Source organism: Mesoplodon densirostris, chromosome 2, assembly GCF_025265405.1.
Source record: "Mesoplodon densirostris isolate mMesDen1 chromosome 2, mMesDen1 primary haplotype, whole genome shotgun sequence".
Lineage (NCBI taxonomy): Eukaryota > Metazoa > Chordata > Mammalia > Artiodactyla > Ziphiidae > Mesoplodon > Mesoplodon densirostris.
In genome coordinates, this window is record NC_082662.1 from 82850387 (window position 1) to 82876944 (window position 26558).

Here is a 26558-nt window from a genome sequence, read left to right on the forward strand (position 1 = left end):
GGACTTCCCTGGTGGGCCAGTGGCTAAGACTCCACGCTCCCAATGCAGGGGGCCCGGGTTCAATCTCTGGGCAGGGAACTAGTTTCCACATGCTGCAACTAAGTGTTCGCATGGCGCAACTAAAGATCCCACGTGCGGCAACTAAGACCCTACACAGACAAATAAACAAATAAATATTTAAAATAAAGAAAAATGTAACAAAAACTCAGAAACAGGCTGACACAGAGATCTGGAGAATATACAGTAAATTGCAGTAGCATGAGATTTAATTAGAAAAAATAAATCAAAGTCATAATGCAAAGTGGAGGACACCTGCTCAGCTATAGCAGTCAAGGGGGACTGGGGACAAAACACCAAGTCCACTGGTATAATGAAATCAAATAAAAGTACACTGTGAAAAGGGGGAGGAGCTTAAGAAGATTTACAGGGATACTTTAACGTCCTCGGCACTATGCAAAAACCCAATATCACAATGCAAAAGAGTCCAACTTGGCTCCTGGCCTTAAGAAGTCCACTCACCAGCTGACTGCGCAAGATTAACACAGGTGATTCAGCAGCGAATAATACAAGAAAACATATAATCCCATACTCTGCGGAAGTTCACACTGGAAGGGGCCGGGTGAGGAATTCAGAGCAACATTTAGAAAAGAGGGAAATGGAGGCGGATAAAGGAATCAGGAATGGGTTTGCTGAAGAGTTAAGACTTAACGCGTGGGCTTCAGACATGGCCAGGATTGAGAGAGTTAAGAAAGAAGTTCAGGTGGAATTAAGAAAAAGCTGTGGGGCAGTAGATTCAGCTGAAAGGTCAGGGGTGAGGCTCAGGAATCTGCACTTAAGCATTTCCAAGGGATTCAGATGCAGGGGGTTCACATCCCACACACACTTGGGGAAACACTGATCCACAGGATTAAGTCCAAATCCTTACCTGTTCGGCCTTACCAGCCTCATCTTCCACTCCCAGGCCCCAGCTCGCCCCCATCACTGTTCCCATCACTGCCCCATCCTCTATTCCGGGGGTTGGCAAGCTTTATCTGCAAGTAGCCAGACTGTAAATATTTTGGGCTTTGTTAGTCTTGTTACCCTACTCAAGTCTTCTACTGTCATGAGGAAGGGGCCGCAGACAATACATAAACAAATGGGCATGGCTATGTGCCAATAAAACTTTATTTACCGCCTCCCCCCAAAAAAACCCTTTATTTACAAAAACAGGCATCAAATTGATGAGTGGATAAGCAAGATGTGGTATAGCCATACAACAGAATACTGTTCAGGAATAAAAAGGAATGAAATAACTAATACACGCTACAGCATGGATGAATCTCAAATGCATTACGTTAAGTGAGAAAGCCAGTCATAAAAGTCACCCATATTGTGTGGTTCCATTTATTAAAAAAATCTCCAGAATTTCAGATCTATAAAGAAAGTAGATTAATGGTTGCCTAGGGCAGAGGTGGGAGCATGGGGAATGCGGAATGACTGCTAATGGGCACCAAGTTTGGGAGTGCTAAAAATGTTCTAGGTTAGACTGTGGTGGTAGTTGCACAACTCTATAAAATACACTGAAAACCACTGACTTGTACGCTGTAAACAGGTGAACTTTATGGTATGTAAATTACATAGATACAAAAACGGGCAACAGGCAGGATTTGGCCCAAAGGCCATAGTTTGCCACTCCCTGATCTGTACATCAGCCACACCATGTACAAGGAAGAACTTTCCTCCACACATGGTTTTGCTCTTCCCTCTGCGCATGTTGAAGCCTCCCTTCCCTTCTGCCCAGTAACTCCTACTTGACTGTCAAGCCCTTCATCAAATGCTCTCTTCTGGATCCTTCCCTCCCCTGCAGATAGAGTTACCACTCCCTCTGTTGGGCTCCTGCAAACTTCTGTTAATTTTATAACAAATAATGGTCATATTATTTGTCACACTGTATTAAATTTATTCTCCCTCAACCCCCAGTAAGTGCTGAAGACATAAAGATGAGTAGAAAGTCACATTTTCAAATGTGGAGGGTGCTCCTAGAAAATGTTAGAAACATTTTCTAAGGATAGTTTTGGGAAATTATACAATCTTTTAAAAGTCAAGAGAAGCTACCATGGCAACAACAGTATGGATCAGGGTCGTAACCCTAACCTCCATAAAGACAAACACCACACTGGTTGGAAAATGCTGCTGCTGGACAAATTTTAGAAGGAGTCAAGGCAGCCTCTCCTCCAGACTGGGGAAGAGGCAATAACGAGAGAGGCTCTTTCCGTCTGTCAGCTCCCAGCCAGCAAAGAACATAACTGGCATTACCTCACGCTAAAATGGCAGAGTCCAACCAGGCTCAGTCCTTCTGTGGGGCAGGGGGCATACTTTCCCAGGGCAATGTTACTGTGATACATGGCAAAGTTTAAGCCACATGGCTAACCAGAGTGTTGGTAGGAACGTTATAACTTCTTCACTTCTTCTTGTGTCCTAATTTGTTTGCTATATCTCGATGTTTATTATTATTGCTCTGATTTCTGCTTTCACTTTTTTCTAAGATTCCAAGACTGGGTTTTTGGAGAGTTCTCATTGAAAGTTAGCTGTAGTTTCAGATTGAACATCTTGCCCCAATGTGTTAGAAACCATCAATGACTAGCGTGGCCAGTTCTACCTGGCCTGCATTGCCTTCTGTGGAAACAGCAGCCGGAGGTCTAGCGGCCTGGCTAGCCCCACCCCACGGCCTGACTGCTCCTCTGTCCAGTCCAGGCCTGGCACCTTCACACTGTGCAGCAGGGTGTCATCATTTAACCTGCAAGGAGTATCTTCAAGTGAAGTGGCAACTCGTTTTAAATCATGTGACTGTCCTATTCATTTAGGGCCTCCAATCCTATGTAAGAGCCAGGTTCAGTGGCCTTTCAAGTTAATGAAATAATTTCCAGAACAACAGTCAAACGAATGGGGGAAGGGAGGAGGAGGGGAGAGAGGGAAAGAGGAAGGGAGAGAGGAGAGAAGAAAGGGAGAGGGAGAGGGAGAGGGAAGAGGAGAGAAAGAAAAAGGGAAAGAGAGAGAAAGAGAGATGAATGCCTTTAGAGAAATGTGACCCTCGTTGTCGGTGTAACTTTCTCATAAATCTCCTCTAGGTCTGTGACAAAATGGCCAGTTCAAAGATAACCTTACCTGTCAGCCTGGGGTGATTTCCAAAACAACTTCCATTTAAACAAACACCAGGCAGTGTTTACACATGGAAGGTGTTTGTTTAGTAACTGAATTTCATCAGTATATAGTGTCTGTGTGTGAGGAGTTTACTGTGACGCTTGCTTATTAGCACACACTACACACAAGATCTCTGAAATATAAATAGCCTTGAGTTTGTTTGAGGTTTTTTCCCCAGCATATACACAGGACTAGCACTGGGAAGTCATTCATGAATAACAGCAGAGGGGAAAATGTCCCAGATAAGAGAAGGAAGGTAACTAGCGTGCTAGTGTTCATTTGATATTTCTGTTCTCACGTGTATACTCTCCAAAAAACAAGTCTTGAAATTTTTTATCAGTTCTTTTAGTTGTGATGGGTAAAGGTAAGACACACACCCATTCCCCCTACCCCTGCACCATTCCATTATATTTTTAATAACTGAGGGGGAGGTGAACAAAAAGAGAGAAGTTGTCAACCTACTAATATTGTGGAAACGGGAAAGACGACAGATAAGATAGATAGGTAAGTAGGTAGGTAGTAGGGCTCTCCAAAATGCTTAATCCCTGAACTGCAAGATTCCTCAAAGTAAGCAAAAAAGATGTCACATCAGATGGCAAAGTCCACACACTGAAGGTCCTGCGTTTCACGCATAGCAGGAAGAGTCCCTTAATGTGTTTGTTCTCCCTTGTCACACAGTTCAAGCAAGTTTGGTTACAAGTCATGGATTACTAGCAGAAGACAGGTGAGTTACTTTTTGTGGAGGCAGTTGAAAGCTTTATTTGGGGTGGCGGTCGGGGGAGGAAAATGATCACCTGTGAAAAACAGATGGGAGGTGACATTTAATGTAGGATTAACAGCCACATAGAATGCAAGGGCTCCTGAGCTTAGTCCTGCATTTTATAATTACTGACACTTGACGTGATGATCTTCTAAGTCAGAAAGGAAAAAAGAGACAACGCCGTACAAAAAACCACCCTCACTACTGCCCCAAAGCCACAGGGAAGGGAACGAAAAGGAACTCTGAGCATCAGAAAGAGCTACCACGAGCCTGTGCAGGAAACCCAAACCTTCGGTGAGAGACCTGCTGCCTCGTGGAACAGGTAGAGCCAAGTGAGACAGGGTGGCAGGTTTCATAGCTGGGAGCAAGGTCAGAGCTAAAGGTGAAAGGGAAGTGGACTGACGTGTGGGAAAACCTTGGACTGTAGAGTCACACACGGGCTCAGAGGTGGGCTGCATGCCCCAGGGTCTGCCGTGAACCTCCCGAGGCCTCCCTCCCTTTCCAGCCCACAGTGAGGATGAGCGGAGACGGCACAGGTGCCGGGCAGGTGGCTGGCCCACAGCTGGCACTTCACCACCACTGTGGTCACCGTTACTGTTATTTGGGGCCTACGGGACCTGTTAAGAGGCAAGCAGAACTGTTAGCATTTAGATGTGTTTTCTTCCTTCTCTTTCTCCCAACTGTGGTCTCTCCCACCCTCAAACAGAACCAGGAAAGGAACAATTGTATGCCACAGTCCTCAGAGAAGGCACCAAGGAAAAGTAACTTGGAGCCACATGTGTGATTAACCACATATCCCATTTGGCCCTGCCTGCCAAGAAGCCTGGAGCCAAATTTCAAACTCAGTCGTACCCACTACATAACCCATATGGCTAACAAACTGCACTTCTCTTTTGTCCTCATTTTGGTTTTCTGCTTACACTCTTGGTATTTCTATTGTTGTAAGCCCATCCCAAATCCCTTTTTGGAATGAAGCAGAGAATAAGTAAATACATACAAGAATGGAGGGTTCTGAGCTTTCTGAAGGGTGAGGATAAAGTTATTAAACCTGGCCCCTTTCCCATGACAATGGATCCTCCCAGATCCTCACTCCACCCCTACAGCCAGTCGCTGGCTTGGCATGCCCATTAACAGTCGCTTCTTCAATGTCAAAACAAACACATAAATTTAAACGTCCATATCTGTTATACACATATGTACTGCTAACTAAGGGCTTTTCATAATAAGCGAGCAGTTAGATAGATGGGAAATAGAAAAGAAGCATCGCCCAGAAAAAGCAGGTCACAATAAAAATTAAGAGGATCGGAAACAAAATTGTTGCCCTTCCAGCAACTAATGAACGTATGTTACTGTAAACAAGCCTCTAGTGGTGCTACAACCCTTCTCAGGAATCAGGAAACACCCAGAGGGACAGAACTCAGGGGTAGGGGCAGGGGATGGAGCGGTGGTCAGAAAAGAGTAGGGGCAGGAAGTGAGGGAGGGGCGGGACATTTTACCTTGAAGTTAAAGGGCACGGCAGCTGGTTTTCATAGGGTGAAACCGATGACATCTCCCCACTTATTCTAAAAGACAAAGTTGGTCTCTCAGGGCTGTTTACCCTCTTCTGCCCTCCTCTGTCGCCAAAGAGTCTTTTTCCAGTTTCCGGTTCACTTCCAGGACTGTTGTTTCCAAAACCAGTGATTACAAATGAGAGGTGTGGTCTCAGATGAAAAATACAACTACAGGTCTGTGCTGTCCTCACGAGAACCCAGCAGGGAAGTCAGTGGCAAAACCATGCTTTACCATAGGGGGCTTTGTATACATTATTGTAGCAAGTATGTTTCTGATACAAATTCTCTGCCGGCCTATAAAATTGTTTGTCTAATTAAGTATAATTGTTTCCCCAAATCTTGTCAACCTGCTGCAGTTATTACTTCCAGGTGTAGGCTCTCTCACCTCCTCCACACAGGAAAAGCAGCAGTCTCTCCTCAGCTGAGGAAGCTTAAGGCGCCGGGGCGGTAGGAATTTAGTAAAATGTTAGAGAAGGGATGATTTATAATAGATCTTAATGCTAATCCTGCACTAAAACAAGCCGGTCGGGGCGGGGAGTGGGGATAGGGTTGCTTTAGTAATTCCCTCACATTTAAGGAGGACATCATGAAAAACAACGACTTCGGTCATAAGAGTCAAAGTAAGTATGGCTTGGAGCCAGTAGGGCATTCTTTTCTAATTTATAAGCAACAACATTTATCATTTCATCTTGAAAAATATTTGCCCTTAGTATTTCGTAGAGACATGCACAAAGGCTGCCTCTGGTCCTCCCACTATTACCTCCAGAACTGACTGGCTGTGATTTTTAGCACAGACCATATCTAATGGCATATCTATAAAAATCAAGTTATCCATTGAGAATATCAGAAAGAGTTGAATGGGTTTAGGTTGGAAGAGGAAGCAATCCTAGTTAAAAAAAAAGTGGATATAGTTAAGATAAATTTTATGGGTAATTAATATACTGACAGGTTGAATTCATTTTTTAATAGCTTTACTGAGATAAAATCCACATGCCATAAAATTCACCTATTGAAAGTACAACTCAATGGTTTTTGGTTAGTCACATTTATTGACATTTATCAATGGTATTTACTATATTCACATTCAATTGTGGAACCATCATTATAATTTAATTTTAGAACATTTCTGTCCCCCCAAAAGAAACTCTGTACTCATAAAGTCAGCCCCCATGTCTCTCTTTTGCTCTTTAGCCCTGAACAACCACCAGTTTACTTTCTATCTCTATAAATTTGTCTAGTCCGGACAGCACGTGTCTTTTGTGTCTGACTTCTTTCACTCAGTGTAACATTTTCAAGGTTCATCCACGTTGCAGCATGTATCAGTATTTCATTCCTTTTTATTGCTGAATAACATTCCATCGTATGGATATATGTACCACATTTCATTTATCCATCATCAGCTGATGGGCATTCAGGTTGTTCCCACTTTTTAGCTATTATGAATAATGTTGCTGTGAACAATCGTGGACAAGTTTTTATGTGGACTATGTTTTCCTTTCTCTTGCGTATACACTTAGGTGTGGAACTGCTGGGTCATATAGTTCAAATGATTTTAAAAAGCTGTTGGCACGGCTGCAGTCCTGTATCTCCGGAGTCACACATGAGGAACATAAGGGATACTTAATTGTTCAGGTTTTTAAACAAGGTTTAGAGACTATCCCCCGTAGGCCCACTTTCTTTACTTCTTCACTGAACGTACGACGTCCCTTGATGCCAGCTAATTTTCCGTATCTTCAGTACAGCCATGTCTATTTTGACCTAACACAGTCAGTATAAGTGTGGGAGAGCTCTGCTGTCATTCCTTGAGGTATTCTTCTTTTGCTTCAGTAGTCTTATGTGAATCTATTTTCAGAATCAACAACAGTACCGCACAATTTAGCACGCAGAATTTCTGCCGCTTCTGTAATCGCTCGGACTTGCTTTTCTTTCTTGGTTCTTCTGAGAGAGCATATATAATATGAGTAATTATTGCTGCTAAAGAATTGCTGGAGTCAGCAAGGCTTCATAGGAACTGCACTTCCTCCTCCCTTCCTTTCCCTCCCACCCAAATTCTCTCCCATAAGTTAAGAATTAAAGACGCATTACTGGGATAAAGAAATCCGACCTGAAATATGTGTTGCAGCAACAATGGCAAGCAACCAAGAGTATTAACGATAATTTCCAATGTAGCTGGAAAGGTTAGATGATTTGTCTTTGAAATGAGCCAACTCTGCACACTTTCACAAGATTAAAATCAGTTTGCTTTTCCTTCTGGACACCTCGCCTCTCCTATTCCTACCCGCCCCCCCACCCACAAAAAGAAGAGTGGTTGAGGCACATAAACAAACAGTTATGGAAATTAACTTTCCTGACCAGAAGAAAGCTCAAAGATAAATTCTGCTCTGTATTAGTTTTTCTGCACTTCACTGTGATCATGGTTTATTGTGGTTTCTCTCTTCCTGAAGAGATAATACCTGAGTGATAACATTTCTGACACAGAAGCTTAGAAATAGAAAGAATGACAACTGTGTGTTATCTTAAAAGAAGCAGGGGGACCATTATCCACAACCCAGGTCATTTCTGAGCCACAAGAAAGAGGAGGCCATTTCTCTCTTATGGCAATGACCTTGGGCAAGTGAGTTACCATTGCACCTGTCACCTGTAAATTGAGGGCAGTAATAGGACTTCATGGAATAAGTGTATGAGTGCTTCAAACAGGGCTGAGGATAGAGGAAATACTGAGTCACTATGAGCTTGGGTCATCATCACCACCACCAAGACCACCACAGTCTTCAAGAGGCTGCCTGGATAACATAAGGAGCTACCCACCCCCAGCGCTTTCATGCACATACAAGGTACTGCCATTCTTATTCCAGAGTGTTTCTGTTTCCTCTGACTCATCCTGCAGGAGCAATAGGTCCACAAGACAAAACAAAGAAAGATGAAAGACAGGGCACAGGAGAAGATGAGAAAGACATTTTACAGTAACAGAGAAATGGCACCTTATTTTGTTTTTTCACAACCATGTTTTAAAAATGAAATTCTTAAGAACATTCTTTCCACTATGAGGCAGGGAGGGGGACCAGGAAAGTTGAAAAGCTGAAAAAATCTCTCTAGAGAGAAGTCTTAGAGTTGCCCAGTCCAGAGAGCAATCCTTCTGGATTAACTGAAATCCTCCTCTGTCTCTTGAGGGTACTTTGTGTCCTCCTCCCCACTTATGTTCATACATGAGCATCCTCGTTAAACCAAGAAAGGAAGAAAGGACTCTTCATCCAGAAAAATGTCTTTACAAATTCCTAGGGGCAGTGGGTAGAAAGCTGGCACCTGCGCCTACCTCTCTCTGTGGCTGGCCGGGCCCCTGGTCGGCAGTGCGGAGGTTCAGGACGTGCACCTCCTGGGGCAGCCCCACCGTCCCCCTGCTGGCACATCCCGACAAGACGGTGAAGCTCTCCATCAAGGCCTGGACTGGATGGGAGGCATTGACAGGCGACAGTTCACACTGGGCGCTGGGCTCTGGACCTGCAGAGGGAATCACAAACATGAACCCCTCAGAATCCACAATTAATTGTGCCACGATTAAATTAATTGTTCTGAATATACAAGCCATTGCTAACCCACCAGAGGTGCCTTTCCAGGTAAGTTGTTTCCAGAACTAAACGGCAAAAAAGTTAGTCTATTCTTGTAAAATCTCAATCTCTTAAATTCCTTTTGGATGCTTTTGATGTGTATTTGATGAAATTCCCTTTTAGACACACAAGCCACAAATGTATTCCTCTGGATGGAGGAAAGTTCCCATTTGACATCTGTGTTCAATTCTTCCTTCCCCTCTTAGAAGAAAACCAGAGATAAATAGAATAAGTTGTGGAAAGCCCCAATGATATTATGCATAAATATTAGACACCTAAAATTGCACCCAAAAAGGTATAAGATGCAGATTCTACCTTTCTAAGTGCTTCCCCTTCTTAGGGAAAGCAAAACAATCTTAAGAACATACAAAAGCAAGATGCAATGAGCAGAGGCAACTGGGGCCAGAGTTGTACAGCAAAGTTTGAGAGAGGTCAGAAAGATCCTCCCAAGAGAGGTAGGATATGAGCAGAGCCTCAGATAGAAAAAGTAGAACCCTGGGCATGCTTGGTTCCTGCTTCCTCATTCTCCCTTCCTCTAAGCAATCAGAACTTAAATCTGAAATCCATCCTTTCCTCTCCATCTCTGCTTCCTGCAGCCCTCACTGTCTCCGTCCCTAGACAACTGCAGATCTTCCTGAAAGGAGCCTCTGGTCTCAAGCTCTCCAAGCTGCCTTCCATACAGACATGGTTCACCTAACCCAGGGTGGTCCTCAACTGAATGGTTATTCCAGATGCAAAGATCTGCCCCGCCCAGCCCTGCAGTTATGTCCCGTCCCTTGAGAACTGCTGGTCTGTGCTCCTTCACCTGGCACACGAAGGCCTTTCTTGATCTAGCCCCTTCCTAGCTCTCCAGCCTAAGCCCTCCGCCTCCAGGAACCCAACGTGGCTTAAATGTCTCGCAACATACCATGATGTCTCTCACTCTATGTCTTTATTCAAGCTTGTTTCCTTTTCCCAAATTCCTCGTCCGCTCTACCTCTACCCCCAAAACGAACATCCCAAGCTGAGGAAGGTGCACTTCCTCTGTGCTCCCATAATTCCTCTGCCTGTCTCAGCTGTTTCATTTTCTACACTGTAACCACCAGTGTATATGTCCGTCTTTGCCAGTCCAGTGGGACCTCCCTGACAGCTGTGGGTTACTCTCTTTGTATCCTCAGCACCCATCACAGTGCCTCACATGTAGGAAATGCCCAAAAAATATTTATTAAATGAATCATTGAGCTTAAAGAAAACACTGCACCCTCTCTGATCAGTGATTAGGGCCCCATTCTGGGGACTTGGATTTGGTTGTATGCAGCTAATACGGGAAACAGATTGCTACAGTGGTGTGACATACATTAGCTGAACTGATAGGGAAGGACATCCAGAAATCAAAAGGACTCAGCGATACTTAAACCTCACATACCTCTGTAAGCTTGGTGTTGTCCTCAATTAGCTGAGGAGACTGGGACTTGGAACATACAGCATCCTAAACCCCGACCTTCCAAATGGAACCCAATAAAAGGCCTGAATGCACTCCAACTAGTCTTCCTGACTTCTACATAATAAAAATACTCTCCGGGATTAGCCCCGGTCTAAAATGCAAATACAGTTCAAACCAGACAATCCTGTATCCCCACTGCTGTGCTATATGCAGATACCCCACCTGGTGTGCAAGTCTATTTCAGAACTCATGGAAATTATCTAGGTTGATAACAGTTATCAACCGTTATCTGATATGAAGTATGTACCTTCTCAAATAATCACTGCCACCCTCTGTATTGCTCTCCTGTGCCCAGCTGCTTTCTGAGAAACAGAGGTGGTAAAGGAAGATGTCACGGCAGCAAAGTCAGGAGGTACTGGACGCATGATTCCCTGAATTCCCCAAGCACGGCAAACAGTATGAGCAGGTGCCCCCACCCCCTCCTCCTGCCCGCACCAGTCACAGTGAGATATTTCACAGCCCAGAGCTCCAGAAGAAGTCTCCTACTCCTAATCGACCCTGGCGACTTGCTGCGGCTATTGCTACCAACACTGGGAAACCCTTCTGAATTGGTTTCACAGCCTCCTGCCATGAATTTCCCATTATCACAAATTAAGCACAAATAAAAATACTTTTCAGTTCCATTTTTGTATGTATGTACAAAGCTCTGACTGGACTATAGTTCCACCTAAAACACATCTGCAAAAGGCTTGCAATCTGCTTGACTTGCCCTCCTCCTTACATACCACCATCACCCATTAGGGTCTTAAGTCACCACACTGCTCATCTCCACACTGGGCAAGAGCAAAACTCACTGGCAACAAACCAGAGGATAAGGTATTACCCAAAGGTGGAGGGAATCAGAGAGGGGATGCCCCCAGCACTGAAAATGGGCACTCTTAGCCTTAAGAGTGTCTGTTCTCTGTCCTACCAGAGCCTAAGACAGGGCAAACCCCCACTTTATGGGCTCCAGCTCCAGCCATGTGTTATACAAGTCAGTCCAAGGTCAAATAAAAAAGAGAAAGCACTGTACAAGGCTCACTCTGATCAAGTGACGGAAGAGCTGCACTTTACAGAGACCCACTGGGGTCAATGTTTAAATATGCTCGGTATAGAGTGTCCCTGACCATCAGACACACTAGAGTAGTGTTGGTTGTTGAGGTGCCTTGATGAATTTTTTGTCCTCCAAGTTTAAAAAGAAAGAAGTTCAACATATGATTAATACATCCTGAAGCCAAAAAGACCCAGAAAGGAAGGAAGGAAGGGAGGATGGGAGAGAGGGAGGGAAGGAGGGAGGGAGGGAAGAAAGAAAGAGAGAGAGAGAGATAAAGAGAAAGAGAGAAAGAGAAAGAAAGAAAGAAAGAAAGAAAGAAAGAAAGAAAGAAAGAAAGAAAGAAAGAAAGAAAAAGAAAGAAAGAAAATGGAAAGAAGGAAGGACGGAAGGGAGGAAGGGAGGGAGGGAGGGGAAGGGAAGGAAAGGAAGGGAAGGAAAGGAATGAAAGGAAAAGGAAAAAAACAGGAACTATCTACCCCATCCTCCAAGGGTATATAAGACATGGTGCCTTCAACAGTTCAACACACAATGTCAGTCTGGTCTAGTAAGTAAGTAAAGAAAGTAAGCAAGTAAGTAATAAGTAAGTAAGTAAATAAATAGCTCCCATTAAGTGCTCACTAGAGGCTGGGCAGTGCTAGGTGCTATATATCTTTTCAATACCACCATAAGGAGGTCGTATTATCCTCATTGTAAAGAACAGGAAAGTGAGTTCAATGAACTTAAGTAACCCTTCTAAGCTTGCCCCAGTCACTCAAGGCCTCAAACTCAGACCTGCCTCCAGGGCTAGTATCTCTGTAAAGTGAAAGTTTTCATTAAAAAATGTTGGGCCCAGAACAAAATAATGCCATTTGCAGCAACATGGATGGACCCAGAGATTGTCATACTGAGTGAAGTAAGTCAGACAGAGAAAGACAAATATCATATGATATCACTTATATATGGAATCTAAAAAAAAAAGGCACAAATAAACTTATTTGCAAAACAGAAATAAAGTCACAGATGTAGAAAACAAAATTATGGTTACCGGGGGGAAGGGGGGGATAAATTGGGAAATTAGGATTGACATATACACACTACTATATATAAAATAGATAACTAATAAGGACCTACTATAAAGCACAGAGAACTCTACTCAATATTCTGTAATGACTTATATGGGGAAAGAATCTAAAAAAGAGTGGATATATGTATATGTATATGAATAAATGATTCACTTTGCTGTATAGCAGAAACTAACACAACACTGTAAAGCAACTATACTCCAATAAAAAAAAAAAAATGTTAGTCCCAGATGGGCTCAGTGGTGAATTCTACTGAACATTTCAGGAAGAAATTATACCAGTTCTCTACAATCTCTTTCAGAAGATAACAGCGGAACAAATACTTCCTAACTCATTCTAACTCATGACCCTAATACCAGAGCTAGACATTGCAAGAAAACTACAGACCAATATCTCTTGTGAACATAGGTGCAAAAATTCTCAACAAAATATTAGCAAATCGAATCCAACAATGTATACAAGGAATTATACAACACAATCAAGTGGGGTTTATCCTAGGTATGCAACATTTGAAAATCAATTAATATAATCTATCTCACTAACTGGCTAAAGAAGAAAAATCACATGATCGTATCAATAAAAGCAGAAAAAGCGTTTTACAAAATCTAACAGTCATTCATGATTAAAAAAACTCAGCAAATCAGAAACAGATGGGAACTTCTAAAGAACGTGTACAAAAAATCTCACAGCTAATGTTGTACTTAATGGTGAGAAACTAAAAGCTTTCTCACTAAGATCAACAAGACAAGGACATCCCCTCTCATAACTCCTTTTCAACATTGTACTCTAAGTTCTAGCTAATGCTTGCAGCTAGGTATGGCCATATGATGAAATTCTGGCTAATAAGATGTAACCAGAGGTGATACATGCAATTTCTAAGAAAGGAAGGAGTTGTGTTCTTTTGCCCTTTCCTCCTTCCTGCTGGTTAGAATACAGATGTGATGAACAGAGCTAAAGCAGCCATTTTAGGCCATAAGATGGAAGCAACATGCTGAGTCAGGCAAAGCAATAAGACAGAAGTTGCCTGGGTCATGATGAACATGGAGCTGTTGAATTAGCTCCGGACTGTTTTTTGTTTTTCTTTTTTTTAATATGAAACACATGTAACTTTTCTCTTATTCAAGCCAATATTATTTTGAGTTTTCTGACACTTACAGCTTGACCTGCCTTAATTAATATACAGGCTTTATTTTACTTCAACCTTCTTCCCACCAGGACCTGCACATACAAGGTTTCTTTCAGCAACACTTTCCCTACCATTCCTATCCCTTTCCTCTGCCTTGGTGTGATGAACTCCTACTCAGATCTCTCAAGGAAGCTTCTCTTACCTCTTTTACAACATTAGATATACATTTTTCATACTCTCTATTTCTCTTCACTGCACTTCATGTGGTTTTACTTATATAATTATTTGTGCAATTATTTGTTTAACGTCTGCATACACCCAAAGACTACAAATACCACAAAAGAAAGGAACCCAATCATTCTGTCTTTTGCTGTATCCCTTAGCCCAGCATAATGTCTGGCACACAGTATGCACTCAAATATTAATGACGGAAGGGAGTAAGAGAGGAAAAGGGAAAGAACAATGAGGTGATCCATGTGCAAAGGATTTCAAACCAATAGGAGACTCGATCTTAGAGTTCTTCCTTCGACTCTTTACCTAGTAGCCAAAGCTTCGATCTTATGGTAAAGCGAAAAAAATCGATCATGAGCTGAAGGAGGTGACGTTTTTGGTTGCTAAGAATCAAGTCTTCATCAGGGCTTCCCCACCCTCAAATGTCACAGAAGGCAGGAAATGCAAACCTGTTTTTGTCCTCTCACGCCAAACATGGTCTGGCAATATCCTTCTCTCCAGGTGGCATAACAATCCTCCCTCTCCCATAGCACAGCACACCCCCGGCCTCATCCTGCCACCCCCTGGGTCAGCCCCCAGGCCCTCCTGCCCCTCTCCTGCAGCCACGGCCTGCCTCCAGAAACTGGTCTCCCATCCTTCCCTACTGGCCTCACAGTGGTGTCCACAATGGGCTGCCCACACAATGCCAGATCCAACTCCAGTTAGAAGAGCTTCCACCTGGGAAGAGTTGATCCCCTCCCCAGGCTCTACCACACAAGCCTGAAGTAGGCAGGTGGCCGTGATTCTCACATGACCACCACAGGGCCCAAGTACAGTACCTCACAGTCACAAAGGCTCAGAAACCAGGAAAACATGCTCCGAAACCCTAACTGATTCATGTCCTCCTCACTTCTGTGACATGTGAGCTCTGCTAGTGTAGGCTCTCACTGACAGCCTCAGAGGGCTGGGAGTTTCTCTTGTGGCCCACTGTTAGAAACCCACAGCCCTTCCTCCCCTAAGCAATCTCTCCCCCACACTCCAGAGGCAAGTGAGCACATGCTCTGGTGATGATGCTGAGTGGCACAGCAAAAGCTACTTTACCACAGTAAGAATCAACAGGGCACAGATGATGGCGGAAAGAAATGCTGGCTGAGGGACTTCCCTGGTGGCGCAGTGGTTAAGAATCTGCCTGCCAATACATGGGACACGGGTGTGAGCCCTGGTCCGGGAAGATCTCACATGCCGCAGAGCAACTAAGCCCGTGTGTCACAACTACTGAGCCTGCACTCTAGAGCCCGTGCTCTGCAACAAGAGAAGCCACCGCAGTGAGAAGCCCGTGCACCGCAATGAAGAGTGGCCCCCGCTCGCCGCAACTAGAGAAAAGCCCACGCGCAACAACGAAGACCCAACGCAGCCAAAAAAAAAAAAAAAAGAAAAGAAAGCTGGCTGAAAGCAACAATATTCATAAGCAACACTCCTGTTAACATCGCACTGTACTTTATAATTAAAAAGCATTTTATAGAAATTCTGTAAAGTGGGTAGAACAGGTATTATTCCCACTATAAGTAAATTGCTGCAAGCCACAGAGCTGGGTGAATATTTCAGTAAAGTGCTTCCTGGCAGTAACACACCCCCAGAGATGTTCCTCACTGTTGCCTCCCAATCTGGATATTTCTGTTTATTCCAGACATCTAGTACATGGCCTGTCCAGAATTCTTTGGGGGTAATTCCCAAAAGAACCCAACTTAAGTCAGACTCTGTTTTTCCTGCTCAGTACACCCTCCTTGGCCACCAGGACAGACACACAGCCCCTATTCATCTATAAGATGCTACTTCTATTGAGTAAAAACATTTACTACCCTGAAGGCAGCACAAATTTAAGTAAACCCTGTGGTAAGAAACGCACAAGGTGGCCCTGACCAAGTGGTCTCCTTCACCAAGCAGGGCCCTCTGTTCAGCAGCTGGGCCACCTGGAGGAACACTGTGAAGCATATGGTGGGACCCCTGTGACAAGCGAGGGTTTAATTCTTCATGAAGACAGTAATCGTGCACCTTCTCTGAGCCACATGCTGTGTACATATTGTTTCTAATCCTCATAACACCACTGTAAAGATTGTGCTAAAACTCCCACTTTACAGTGGTGGAAACTGGGCCTCAGAGAGGTTAAGCAACTTACCAAAGGTCACATACCATCAGTAAGTGGCAGGGTGGGATTCGAATCTGGGGTCTCTCAGACTCCAGATCCAAGTTCTTCCCATGACAAGGCACTGCCTGTTTCTACCCTGCATTCTCCAGTCCTTCACCTCAGGACTTGATGAACAGGCCAATGCCTTAGCCAAACACAGACATTAATTCATGTCTAATAAAATAAAATATAATAAAATAAACTGCTTGGTTCACACTTGCAACCTTTTGGTTGACTTAAAAGACTTCATAAATTTAATGAGAAAGCACAAGCTCATTTCTCATTTTACCAACTGTCTTCCTCTTTCTCACTAATGCTTGCTTATCTGCACACATGGGAAATGTTCCTAAGGTCTGGCTATAACATGAATGTCTAACTTCCCAGTTCCACTTAAAGAAAAAAATGTAAACGGACTCACCCTTTCATTATATCCTTTAGCTGCAACACAGCATTCCAGTCTCAGTTACAGAACCCCACATCCCCACTGGCTGCAGGCCAGCCCTCAGACTTGACAAAATGCAGACAAAGCATTTGGGAACAGATGCATTTGCTGCACACACATTGAATTTAATCTGTCCCCAAAGAAATTAATATCACACCTCATGCAACACAGAGAAAAATATTGGGGGTTGGGGAGGGGGAGAGTTATTGTTTACGGGAAGGTATAGTAAGTAATTTTCACATTTAATAAATGGGATCCTTAAGCATTCTAAACACCAATGCATACCAAGTTGACACAAACATCTGGTACCTATTCCACATAATTTCCAGCACACTGATTCCCCATATCACCCAGAGTACTAATGAGGAGCGTGTGTTCAGCTGTAATAAAAGTGGTAAAGATGCAGAGGGAATCAAGGGGTAACATTATAGCCTGGGACCAAGACACTTCAGTGGGGAGATTTTATTCCAACAACACCATTGGCTAATAAGGGTTTCTGTTATTGTCCCACAGGGACTTCCGCAATGCTGTCAGCTGCGAAGAGGGACGAACTCCCACAGACTGTGGGACTGGCACCGCAGGATCTACTCTGCCCCTGAGCTGAAAATCCCTTCTACCTCCACAGGATGCAAGAATCTGTAAGAAAGGACACCCAAGGTGATTTCTCGGCCAATAGCACAGCCTGGCTCTAATTGAGATTTATGAGAGGGAATGTGACAAGAATCAGGATATGATGCAAAAACAAAGCTCCAGGAAAAAGCACCTGGAAGGCCCCAAGCTCATGCAGTGTACACAACATATGTTCGTGTTTATACCATCTTACATTACAACTCACTGGAGCTACAGCTCCTTGGGGATGGAGCTGTGGAATGCACTATCACTAAAGTCCAAAGGGGGACCTTCTACCACAGCTCCCACCTGGGTTTTTCAACAATAAAACCTGGCTTCCGGCTGAAGCTTATCCTTGATAAGAAAAAGATAGGCAGAAGAGCGTATAACGTTCTAAAACCTGTACTGTGTATTTCTCAGGAAAAAACAGCCAGATTTTTTTTTTAAACAGAACAATTCTTTAAGCATATCTTATCATAGTATCATTCATTCTCCAAGTGAATATCTAAATTCAAACCTTTCTCTTGACAAACCAACCCTCTTCCAAGAAGTCAACTGCCAACTTCTTGGGCCAAAAGCCAGTGCATAGCTGCATATTGTGTTGAAATCATGGTGCAACCATGTTGAAGAACTTCCTGTGTTCAAGTTGTGTCTTTAAATGTTCAAAGGGAAACAGTGGGCAGAGCTTCTTTAAGAATCTAAATTCGGGGCTTCCCTAGTGGCGCAGTGGTTGAGAGTCTGCCTGCTGATGCAGGGGACACGGGTTCGTGCCCTGGTCCGGGAGGATCCCACATGCCGCGGAGCGGCTGGGCCCGTGAGCCATGGCCGCTGAGCCTGTGCATCCAGAGCCTGTGCTCCGCAACGGGAGAGGCCACAACAGTGAGAGGCCCGCGTACCACAAAAAAAAAAAAAAAAAAAAGAATCTAAATTCTCCAAGTGTTGGGAAGTGCCAAGCTATAAAGGCACTCTACTCTTTCATCTAAGCAAGATACCACTATACAACAGAGAAGTATTAGAGGGAATTTACGCAACTCTGTGAGGATGTGGGGTTGTTTTGTTTCATATTTTTTTATAACCTGAAGAGAAAAGGTAGCAGAAGGAGCATGTCCCAGAAGTCACCACTGGGCATTGCAAGAGAAGAGTCCTTGTATTAGAGACATAGTGGTACAGGAGGAGCACTGGACCAGGAGATCCAAGAACTGCATTCTAAATCCAGGTCTGCCAACTATTAGTTGTTTGACCTTGTCTTTAAGATTCCCATAATCTCTCTTTCTCTTACTTTATGACAGGCTCGACTCATAGATCAAATGAAACCCTATACATGCAAATACTTTCCAAATTTCACTTACTATTAGAGACATAAAGCCCCCTGAGGGGGGAATAAATGAATGAAAATATTTTCTCCAATTGAAAAAATGTTTTCTTTATGAGCTTTTAGAATGATTAATAAAATATCTAAGATAAGATGTTCTCATACTACTCCCTAGCCATTACTCCCCAAAAATTATTTCTAAGAATTGCTCTGGGAAGGATTAAAATAAAACTATGTTCAGTATTAGGGTAAAAATTCCTATTCTCTGAGCACAATCTGGAAGTACAACTCCCAAAGGTGAGAACAGGCCATGTTTCTGCCTCCAGGGAATTCCCACAATCCAGAAAGACAGTAATCTGGCACCACCTTGGCCAACTTTCTCATCATTTACTTTCCATCGATAAGATGGTGCACTTGTTCCTGTTTTTTTGACAAGTCTAAAGGAAGCTGGGAATGAAGGGAAAACTGGCTACAGGATTCATTTATGAGGAGATTAGAACTTATGGAATGTTATTGCCTAAATGGTTCAGCACAGGGACCAAGAACAAATCTGAAGATTTGGAGGATGGAAGAAAATGAAATCTGTTTTCTCCTACTGTGTTTTTGAGATACACAAAATAGGTTTTTTTAAGTATACTTCTTTATTAAAAGGAAAATAATTGATCTGGAGTCAAAATATTAAATTCAGTTTAGGTACATAACCAATAAAAATTATAATTTAATTCCTACTAATGCAACATTTTATGGTAAAGTGAAACTTGCAGGGCTGGAAAGCCACTCCTCATTAATCCTGAGGGATAACGTCACCAAATTTGTTTGTCTCTCAGACCTCGACTTGTACTTAAGATAGATAGTCGCTAAACTAATTTTCTTTCCTTTTCTTTTTTCTTTTTTACCTCTAGTAAACTGGTGTCTGATAAGAAAGAAAAAAATGGGAGAAAACAGAGGTAAGGACATGCACAAAAACACAGAGGTATAACACGCTGCAACAAGCATTCTCGGGACTGGTGAGCCCTCGGTTAGGGCTGGGGTGCAGTGTCTGGGTAAGTGGCAAGACAAGAAGCTGTTAAGTGGGGGAGTGGTCAGAAAGGATGGAAGGGGGAAACCTCAACTGTTCGGGAGTTGAATCAAAGGCTGTAACCACTGGTCCTGATTATAAATAGGAGGCAAGAGATTAAAAAAGGAAAATCTACCAATTTTTGGTTTGGCCATGCAAAATATTACTAATTACAGCCATATGTACAAACTGGACCATGAACTAAAATACATTTACTTTAAGGATTTTATATATAGTCAGGGCACTCAACAATTGGTTGTTAAAGAAATGCAGGAATGCTTAACAGGAATGCCAAATCACCAAGCATCAGTGATACGTCAAATCCAATTACAATACAAAACCATAGTCCTTCCTCAAGCAAGCTAGCTCGCTGCTCAGGTGCTTCTGTTAAGAAAGAAACAGCTGATAGTTTGTAGAGAAATCTATGAAGAACTAATGTGCTCTTGCTCCTTTCACAGTGAAGCTAAAAGGCTCAGGAGTATTGATGGAGCTGAAATTTCCAAGGTTCACAGTAGTTATGGGCCAATCAAACAGCACCATTGATAGGACTTCTCAGTGTAGACCGAGGGACAACAGACCTTCGAACGACAGAAGGATTGTGCCCAGCTAACCAGCCCTGGCCCAGAACCACATTTTCATACCTGATTAAATTTAGCGACTCCATAAGCCTGTCATACCTATTACACTTTTCCTTTACACCCAATATCAGCTTTTAGTTATAAACATATTGTTTCATTTATTCTGGCATGTGTTTGTGTGTCTTCTACTTAGCTGGAAACCCCATGAAGGCAGGGACCATGTTCCTTTTGCTAACTCTCTATCCACCCAGGTGCTTGGCATAAGGCAGGTGTTCACAGGGACTTGTTGAGTAATGAATTCTTCAATCAAACAAACAAAACCTGTTCTTAGGATTAACTCATTTTTATTATCATATAACTATAATTATTATTACCATCTCTCCAACTATGGAATATGTTCTGAAAAAAATACTTCTTAACGTATCTCAACCTCCTTTTGCATTAGGAAGCACAGAATATTAGAGTTTAAAGGAACTTTGGTACCATGTAGTTCGATGCCCTCACTGTCACCCTGAGAGTTTGAGGCCTCTATAAAATCTTTGGTAAAAAGACCTTTGCTTCCAATTCCTCCTAATTTTTAGATAAGTTCTGCCCCGGCTTCTGGTCCCAGAGATGCAAAATTAATGTACCAAGACAGGTCTGACCAGAGTCCCCAGTTTTAATGGGCTCTATTCCAAGAAAATTACTGATCCAACCAAAATGTCATGCTATATATTCCTTTATTATTTATAGACTCAACTACTTCTAGAAAGGAAATTGAGGGGCTGGTAATAAAAAATTTAAAAAAGAAAAGAAAAAAAAAAAAGCAGGCCCAGAAAACTTCAGCTGCCAATCAATTAAAAAGTGGATATGAAAAAAACCAAAACAAAGCAAAACCTTATTGAAGAACTTAGGAAACAACCTCATTTGAGCACCAGACTTAGCTCTGAGTTTCCTAGCAGTCAAGATAGAAAAGAAAATGCGATGTTCCCAAGATCTCATAAAAAGGAAACAAATCAGTTCTTTGGATAAAAAAGTATTCTTCCTAAGTCTGAATTTAAGAGGCCTATTATAAAGCAAGGGTCAGTGATTTCAATAGTTATTTTACAAAAAGCATAGGTGCATAACTTTTCTTATACAGCCTCATTAAAAATGGAGGAAACAGGGCCTCCCTGGTGGCGCAGTGGTTGAGAGTCCGCCTGCCGATGCAGGGGATACGGGTTCGTGCCCCGGTCTGGGAGGATCCCATATGCCGCGGAGCGGCTGGGCCCGTGAGCCATGGCCGCTGGGCCTGCACGTCCGGAGCCTGTGCTCCGCAATGGGAGAGGCCACAACAGTGAGAAGCCCGCGTACCGCAAAAAAGAAAAAACAACCAAAAAAAAAGAAAGTGACTTCTGTCATTTCTAAGGTAAGTCTACCTAAAACATACTACATACATATATAATTACTTCATAGCCATCGTATATATTTTGAGCATCCTAAATATCACTTATTCTTTTTTTTTTTGAGGACACAGGGTCATCATTATGAATACTAATTACAGTTTATTAAACTTGGTATGGTATTTTAGTTTTTACCTCTACATCAAATGGTCCCATATTTCTCTGTTTTATAGTTCTGCTTATACTTTCTATACTTCTATTTTTCTCAACTCTGGCTGCAAGCCTGTGTCTCTGCCTCAAGCCCATGACATGCCATCTTTTATACTCAACTGTAAGTCAACAAGCTCTGGATGAGGGCCATCCCACCTCCAGAGTAACTTATATGGGCTTTTGACAGCTATCTTCCTTGTAACTCACCAAACATTCTGGCTTCCTTCATGTGCTCCAGATACACAAACCTGGTGTAAAACTGACCATGTATAATAACGTGAGTGACAATATTAGCAACAATATTAGAGACACTGTCCACACTAATCTAATTTGAATGGCAAGCATCAAAGAAAGCGAAGCTTACACACTAAGGGTGAACTGTTGGGAATTTAGTTCACACAACCACTGTGCTAAAAGCCCTATTCTCCTAGTGCTCTAGGGCTTCAAGCATTTTTGAAATTTTATCTTTTCAAGAAGAGGCGAAAGCAAATATATGATTAGGTCTCGTGTATATATGTAAAGTTCTCATGATATCTCCTCCTCTTTTTAGTTTTCAGGATGAAGAGATATTTAACCTGCACATCCCCAGTTAATTACAATTTTAGCATCATTTTCACATTTGCCGTTCTCAATGGAACGTGTAACTACCATTCCTTCCATCTTCACTCTCCCCTCAATGCTAGCAGACACCATCAGGGAGATCAGACACTCCCACCAGTGGTCCCTATTCCCAGTCAGTACAAATGATCCACGGTATAAATACAGCGCAGGGCAGGCTATGTGCTGGACAGTGCCATTTCACAAAGAAAACACAACAAAGCCACTCAAAAAGCCCTTGTACAGGACAGTGATACCATCCTGCGGCTTTCTAAAATCAAGTCATGACATGACTCTTCCCTGTCTCATGTTAGTTTGAGTTACGGATCAGAATGAACTCCTTGAAAACCATGATTATGTATGGAAAGGCATATAATGAGGACTACTGCAGTTTCAGACTCAGGGAGGCTCACTTTTTTAAGCTTTTTCCTGAAATGAAATAGAGTTTCTTTGCTCCCAGAGATAACTCATAATTTATCCTCAATTTCAACCTTTTTTACTGTGAAAAGTATAGGAAGTTGCAGGGAAACAATGAATGGAAGTGGCCTTTTTATCAAACAAGAACAGGAAACTTTCAGTAGTTTATGGTAAAACCACATATTTGAGCCAAAGAGAAAAATTAAGCTAAGCTCTTTTAGCATAACTTTTCATCCTCTCCCATCCAAAACATATAGGAACATGCAAAACTGATACCCATGACACAAATCTCGACACCAAGCAAAAATTAACATTTACAGACTTCAAAAACATATTTCCCCAAAATTACTTAATGAGCCTCTTCAAACAGGCCTACACCTACTTCTTCTATTATTGGATGGCCAAAATGAGTCATAGTAAAACTTTGGAATATTAAAGACAATAAGTGAGGAAATTCCAGAAAATATAAAAACTATTCCAGGGAGCCAAAACAGAACTGTATTTATTTTTCTATCCTAATGCATAGAAATGAATAAACCAGCAAATAAAACGGGCACTCACAAAAGTAAACATATATCTGGCTGCAGTTCTATAACATAATGTCTTCCAAATTTACCCCCTCCTCCATACTAGAGAAATGATTTCCTTAAACAAAAGTAACCCCCAGCACTACCCCACAAACTCTAAAAACCTCTGACATACTGTGACAAATTTTAAAACAGGTTTTTCTTTTAATTTTTTTAAGTTGAAGTATAGTTAATTTACAATGTTGTGTTAGTTTCAGGTGTATAGCAAAGTTATTCAGTTATATGTATATTCATTCATTCTTTTTCAGATTCTTTTCCCCTTATAGGTTATTACAAAATACTGAGGTTAGTTCCCTGTGCTATACAGTAGGTCCTTGTTGGTTATCTATTTTATATATAGTGGTGTGTATATTGTTACTCCCAAACTCCTAAAAACAGGTATTTTTAAATCCACGACATCTAACATGGCAACTGACACACTATAGAGGCTCCATGTATGTTACAGAAAGGAAAGGTTCACATTTAATTCTCATTCACTTTAGTCTTAGTCCAAACCGGTCTGGGCTATGGCTCCAATTCAACTAATAACATTTCACTTCACTGAGCCTCAGTGTTCTCATCTTTTTTTTTTTTTTTCTTTTGGCGGTACGCGGGCCTTTCACTGCTGTGGCCTCTCCCGTTGCGGAGCACAGGCTCCAGACGTGCAGGCTCAGTGGCCATGGCTCACAGGCCCAGCCACTCCGCGGCATGTAGGATCCTCCCGGACAGGGGCACGAACCCGTGTCCTCTGCAACGGCAGGCGGACTCGCAACCACTGCGCCACCATGGAAGCCCCTTTTTTTGGTTTTTTAAATTAAATCAGGAAATGCTATACAAATATAAAAAAATTACTAATAAACATAAGAAAAATCAATAGGAATGAACCACTTTTCTCCCTACCATCCTACCTTCTCCCATCAAAAAAGAAGCTCATAACATACCACATGGACCACAGAAACACAGAAGAAGGTCCAACTTGGATTTAGAAGACTTGGGTTCTACACTAAGCTCTGCCATTAACGAATTTCTTGACCTGGGCCACCTCACTTAGTTTCCTCCCCGTAAACTGGGGCTAATACTACCTGTCTTTCCAAAATGAACTAACATAATGGGTAGCAAAGAATTCTATAAGCTTATAATTCTTTTAGAATTCTATAATTCTTATAAAGTGAGATATCTATATAATAGATTAATGAATTGAATTTGCTTAACAAAGAGTTTGGACTTTCATAGCTTTGTTATAAAATCCATTGACAAGCAAAGAAGCTGGCTGTGATACGACCCCTCCTAAACACCTGAAGACAGAAGGCTAAGCAAAGACAGAGGAGTGGAGAAGCCTAAACAGTGGTAACTCATGTACTTATTACATAAAGAAATGGGGGCTTTAGAAATTGGAGCTTAGACCAAAGAACTGGATTAGTACCCCGTCGAGTCCACTTCAACTTGTGAATTAAAGTATTGGGTCAGATTTTCTCCATTCCTGGTTAAGACAGATGCAGGCAAACCCTAATTCTACATATGGATGCCCAGCATTCCAGAATAAACAGCAGCACCTGCAGAAAGCAATAGAAAGAGAGTAAGAGGAGAAAATAGATCAACAAACTACAAAAGGTTGGTCGCTTGGTAATTAAAAAGAAAAGAAAAGAACGTATCTCAAAGTTCAACTCAAGGCTGAATTCCTATCAAAAAACTACTGGAGGAGCTTCCCTGGTGGCACAGTGGTTAAGAATCTGCCTGCCAATGCAGGGGACACAGGTTCGAGCCCTGGTCCGGGAAGATCCCACGTGTCACGGAGCAACTAGGCCCGTGTGCCACAACTACTGAGCCTGCTGAGCCTGCACTCTAGAGCCTGCGAGCCACAACTACTGAGCCCACGTGCCTAGAGCCCGTGCTCTGCCACAAGAGAAGCCACCATGATGAGAAGCCCGCGCACTGCAATGAAGAGTAGCCCCCGCTCACCACAACTAGAGAAAGCCCGTGCGCTGCAAGGAAGACCCAACACAGCCAAAAATAAAATAAATAAATAAATACATTTATTTAAACAAACAAAAAAAAACTACTGGAGGCCAAAGTCTACATGTACATAATACTTTAAATCTGAGGCTGGTCTTTGAGAACATATTTAACAAAGATTATCAAACATCAATTTTTCTTTCCTTCTACTCATTTTTCTCAATTATTTTTCATACCTAACCCTTGAGCTTCACTTACCAATCCTGCTTTCTCAACTGCAAGAAGAAAATACATATATATGTGCACTTAACCGTGTATGACATATTCTTTTATATCCTTTTTTGGGGGGGCGCTATTTTGCTTTTGTCATTGAGTGAACAGCAAACATCCATACAACTAACGGCCAACAACATGGGCTGGTGCACAGCGGTGGTGTTGGAATCACTTCTGACAGTGATGAGACAGTGTCGGATTCTTTCTGGACTCCCAAATGTTCACTTAAACTGAGCACACCACCTGTTTCAGTTGTGGGGTCTCTTCATCTTTATGGGATTGTATTTTGAAAATCACTAGAAACCATGGTTCCCATCTATTGGCTGCAACTGAAACTTTAGACTCACGCTATGAGCGTTAACATTCAAGTATAACTTCACCTGGTGCAAGCACATCAAAAGCAAAATGAAGCATTAAGAAATTTAATTACATGCATTCTTTTATATCCCTTTATATGAGCAGAAAAAAAGTAATTATTTTACTTTTTTCCCCTAAATTTATACAGGATTTCAACTAAATTATGATTATTTTCAATTATGCCCATACAACGGCTATTCTTATTAAAGATAATATCTTCATGTTGCCACATATGAATCCATCTAACCCTTGATTACCTTATCATTTATCATCTTTGCAACAACACATCTGACAATCAAACTGGCCCTAAGTAGTAGGCATTACTGACCTCACTAAGTACTCAAAAACCCAGTATACAACAATAACTCTAGTTATGTATTTGCTTTAAAATAAGAATAATAAGAGGGGTGGGAGGAGGGGAAATTGGATTAAGACAAAAGGTACAAACTTCCAGTTATAAGATAAATAAGAACTAGGATGTAATGTGTAACGATTAATATATTGGGTTGGCCAAAAAGTTCGTTCGGTTTTAAGTAAAAATAAAACATATATTTTTCATTTTCACCAAGAACTTTATTGAACATATTCATTAACTGAATGAACTTTCTTTTTTTTTTTTTTTGCAGTACACGG

The 26558-nt window shown here is 42.1% G+C and overlaps 1 protein-coding gene across 6 annotated transcripts in view; it reads right to left on the bottom strand.

Annotated features, from left to right (window-relative positions):
* TGFBR3 (transforming growth factor beta receptor 3) overlaps window positions 1-26558 on the bottom strand; it is a 200072-nt gene that overhangs the window by 103973 nt on the left and 69541 nt on the right. For all 6 annotated transcript variants that reach the window (XM_060090115.1, XM_060090110.1, XM_060090112.1 and 3 more), the window contains exon 3: window positions 8804-8988. In XM_060090115.1, coding sequence (XP_059946098.1) covers window positions 8804-8988 — 185 coding nt within the window. The remainder of the gene's footprint in view (window positions 1-8803; window positions 8989-26558) is intronic.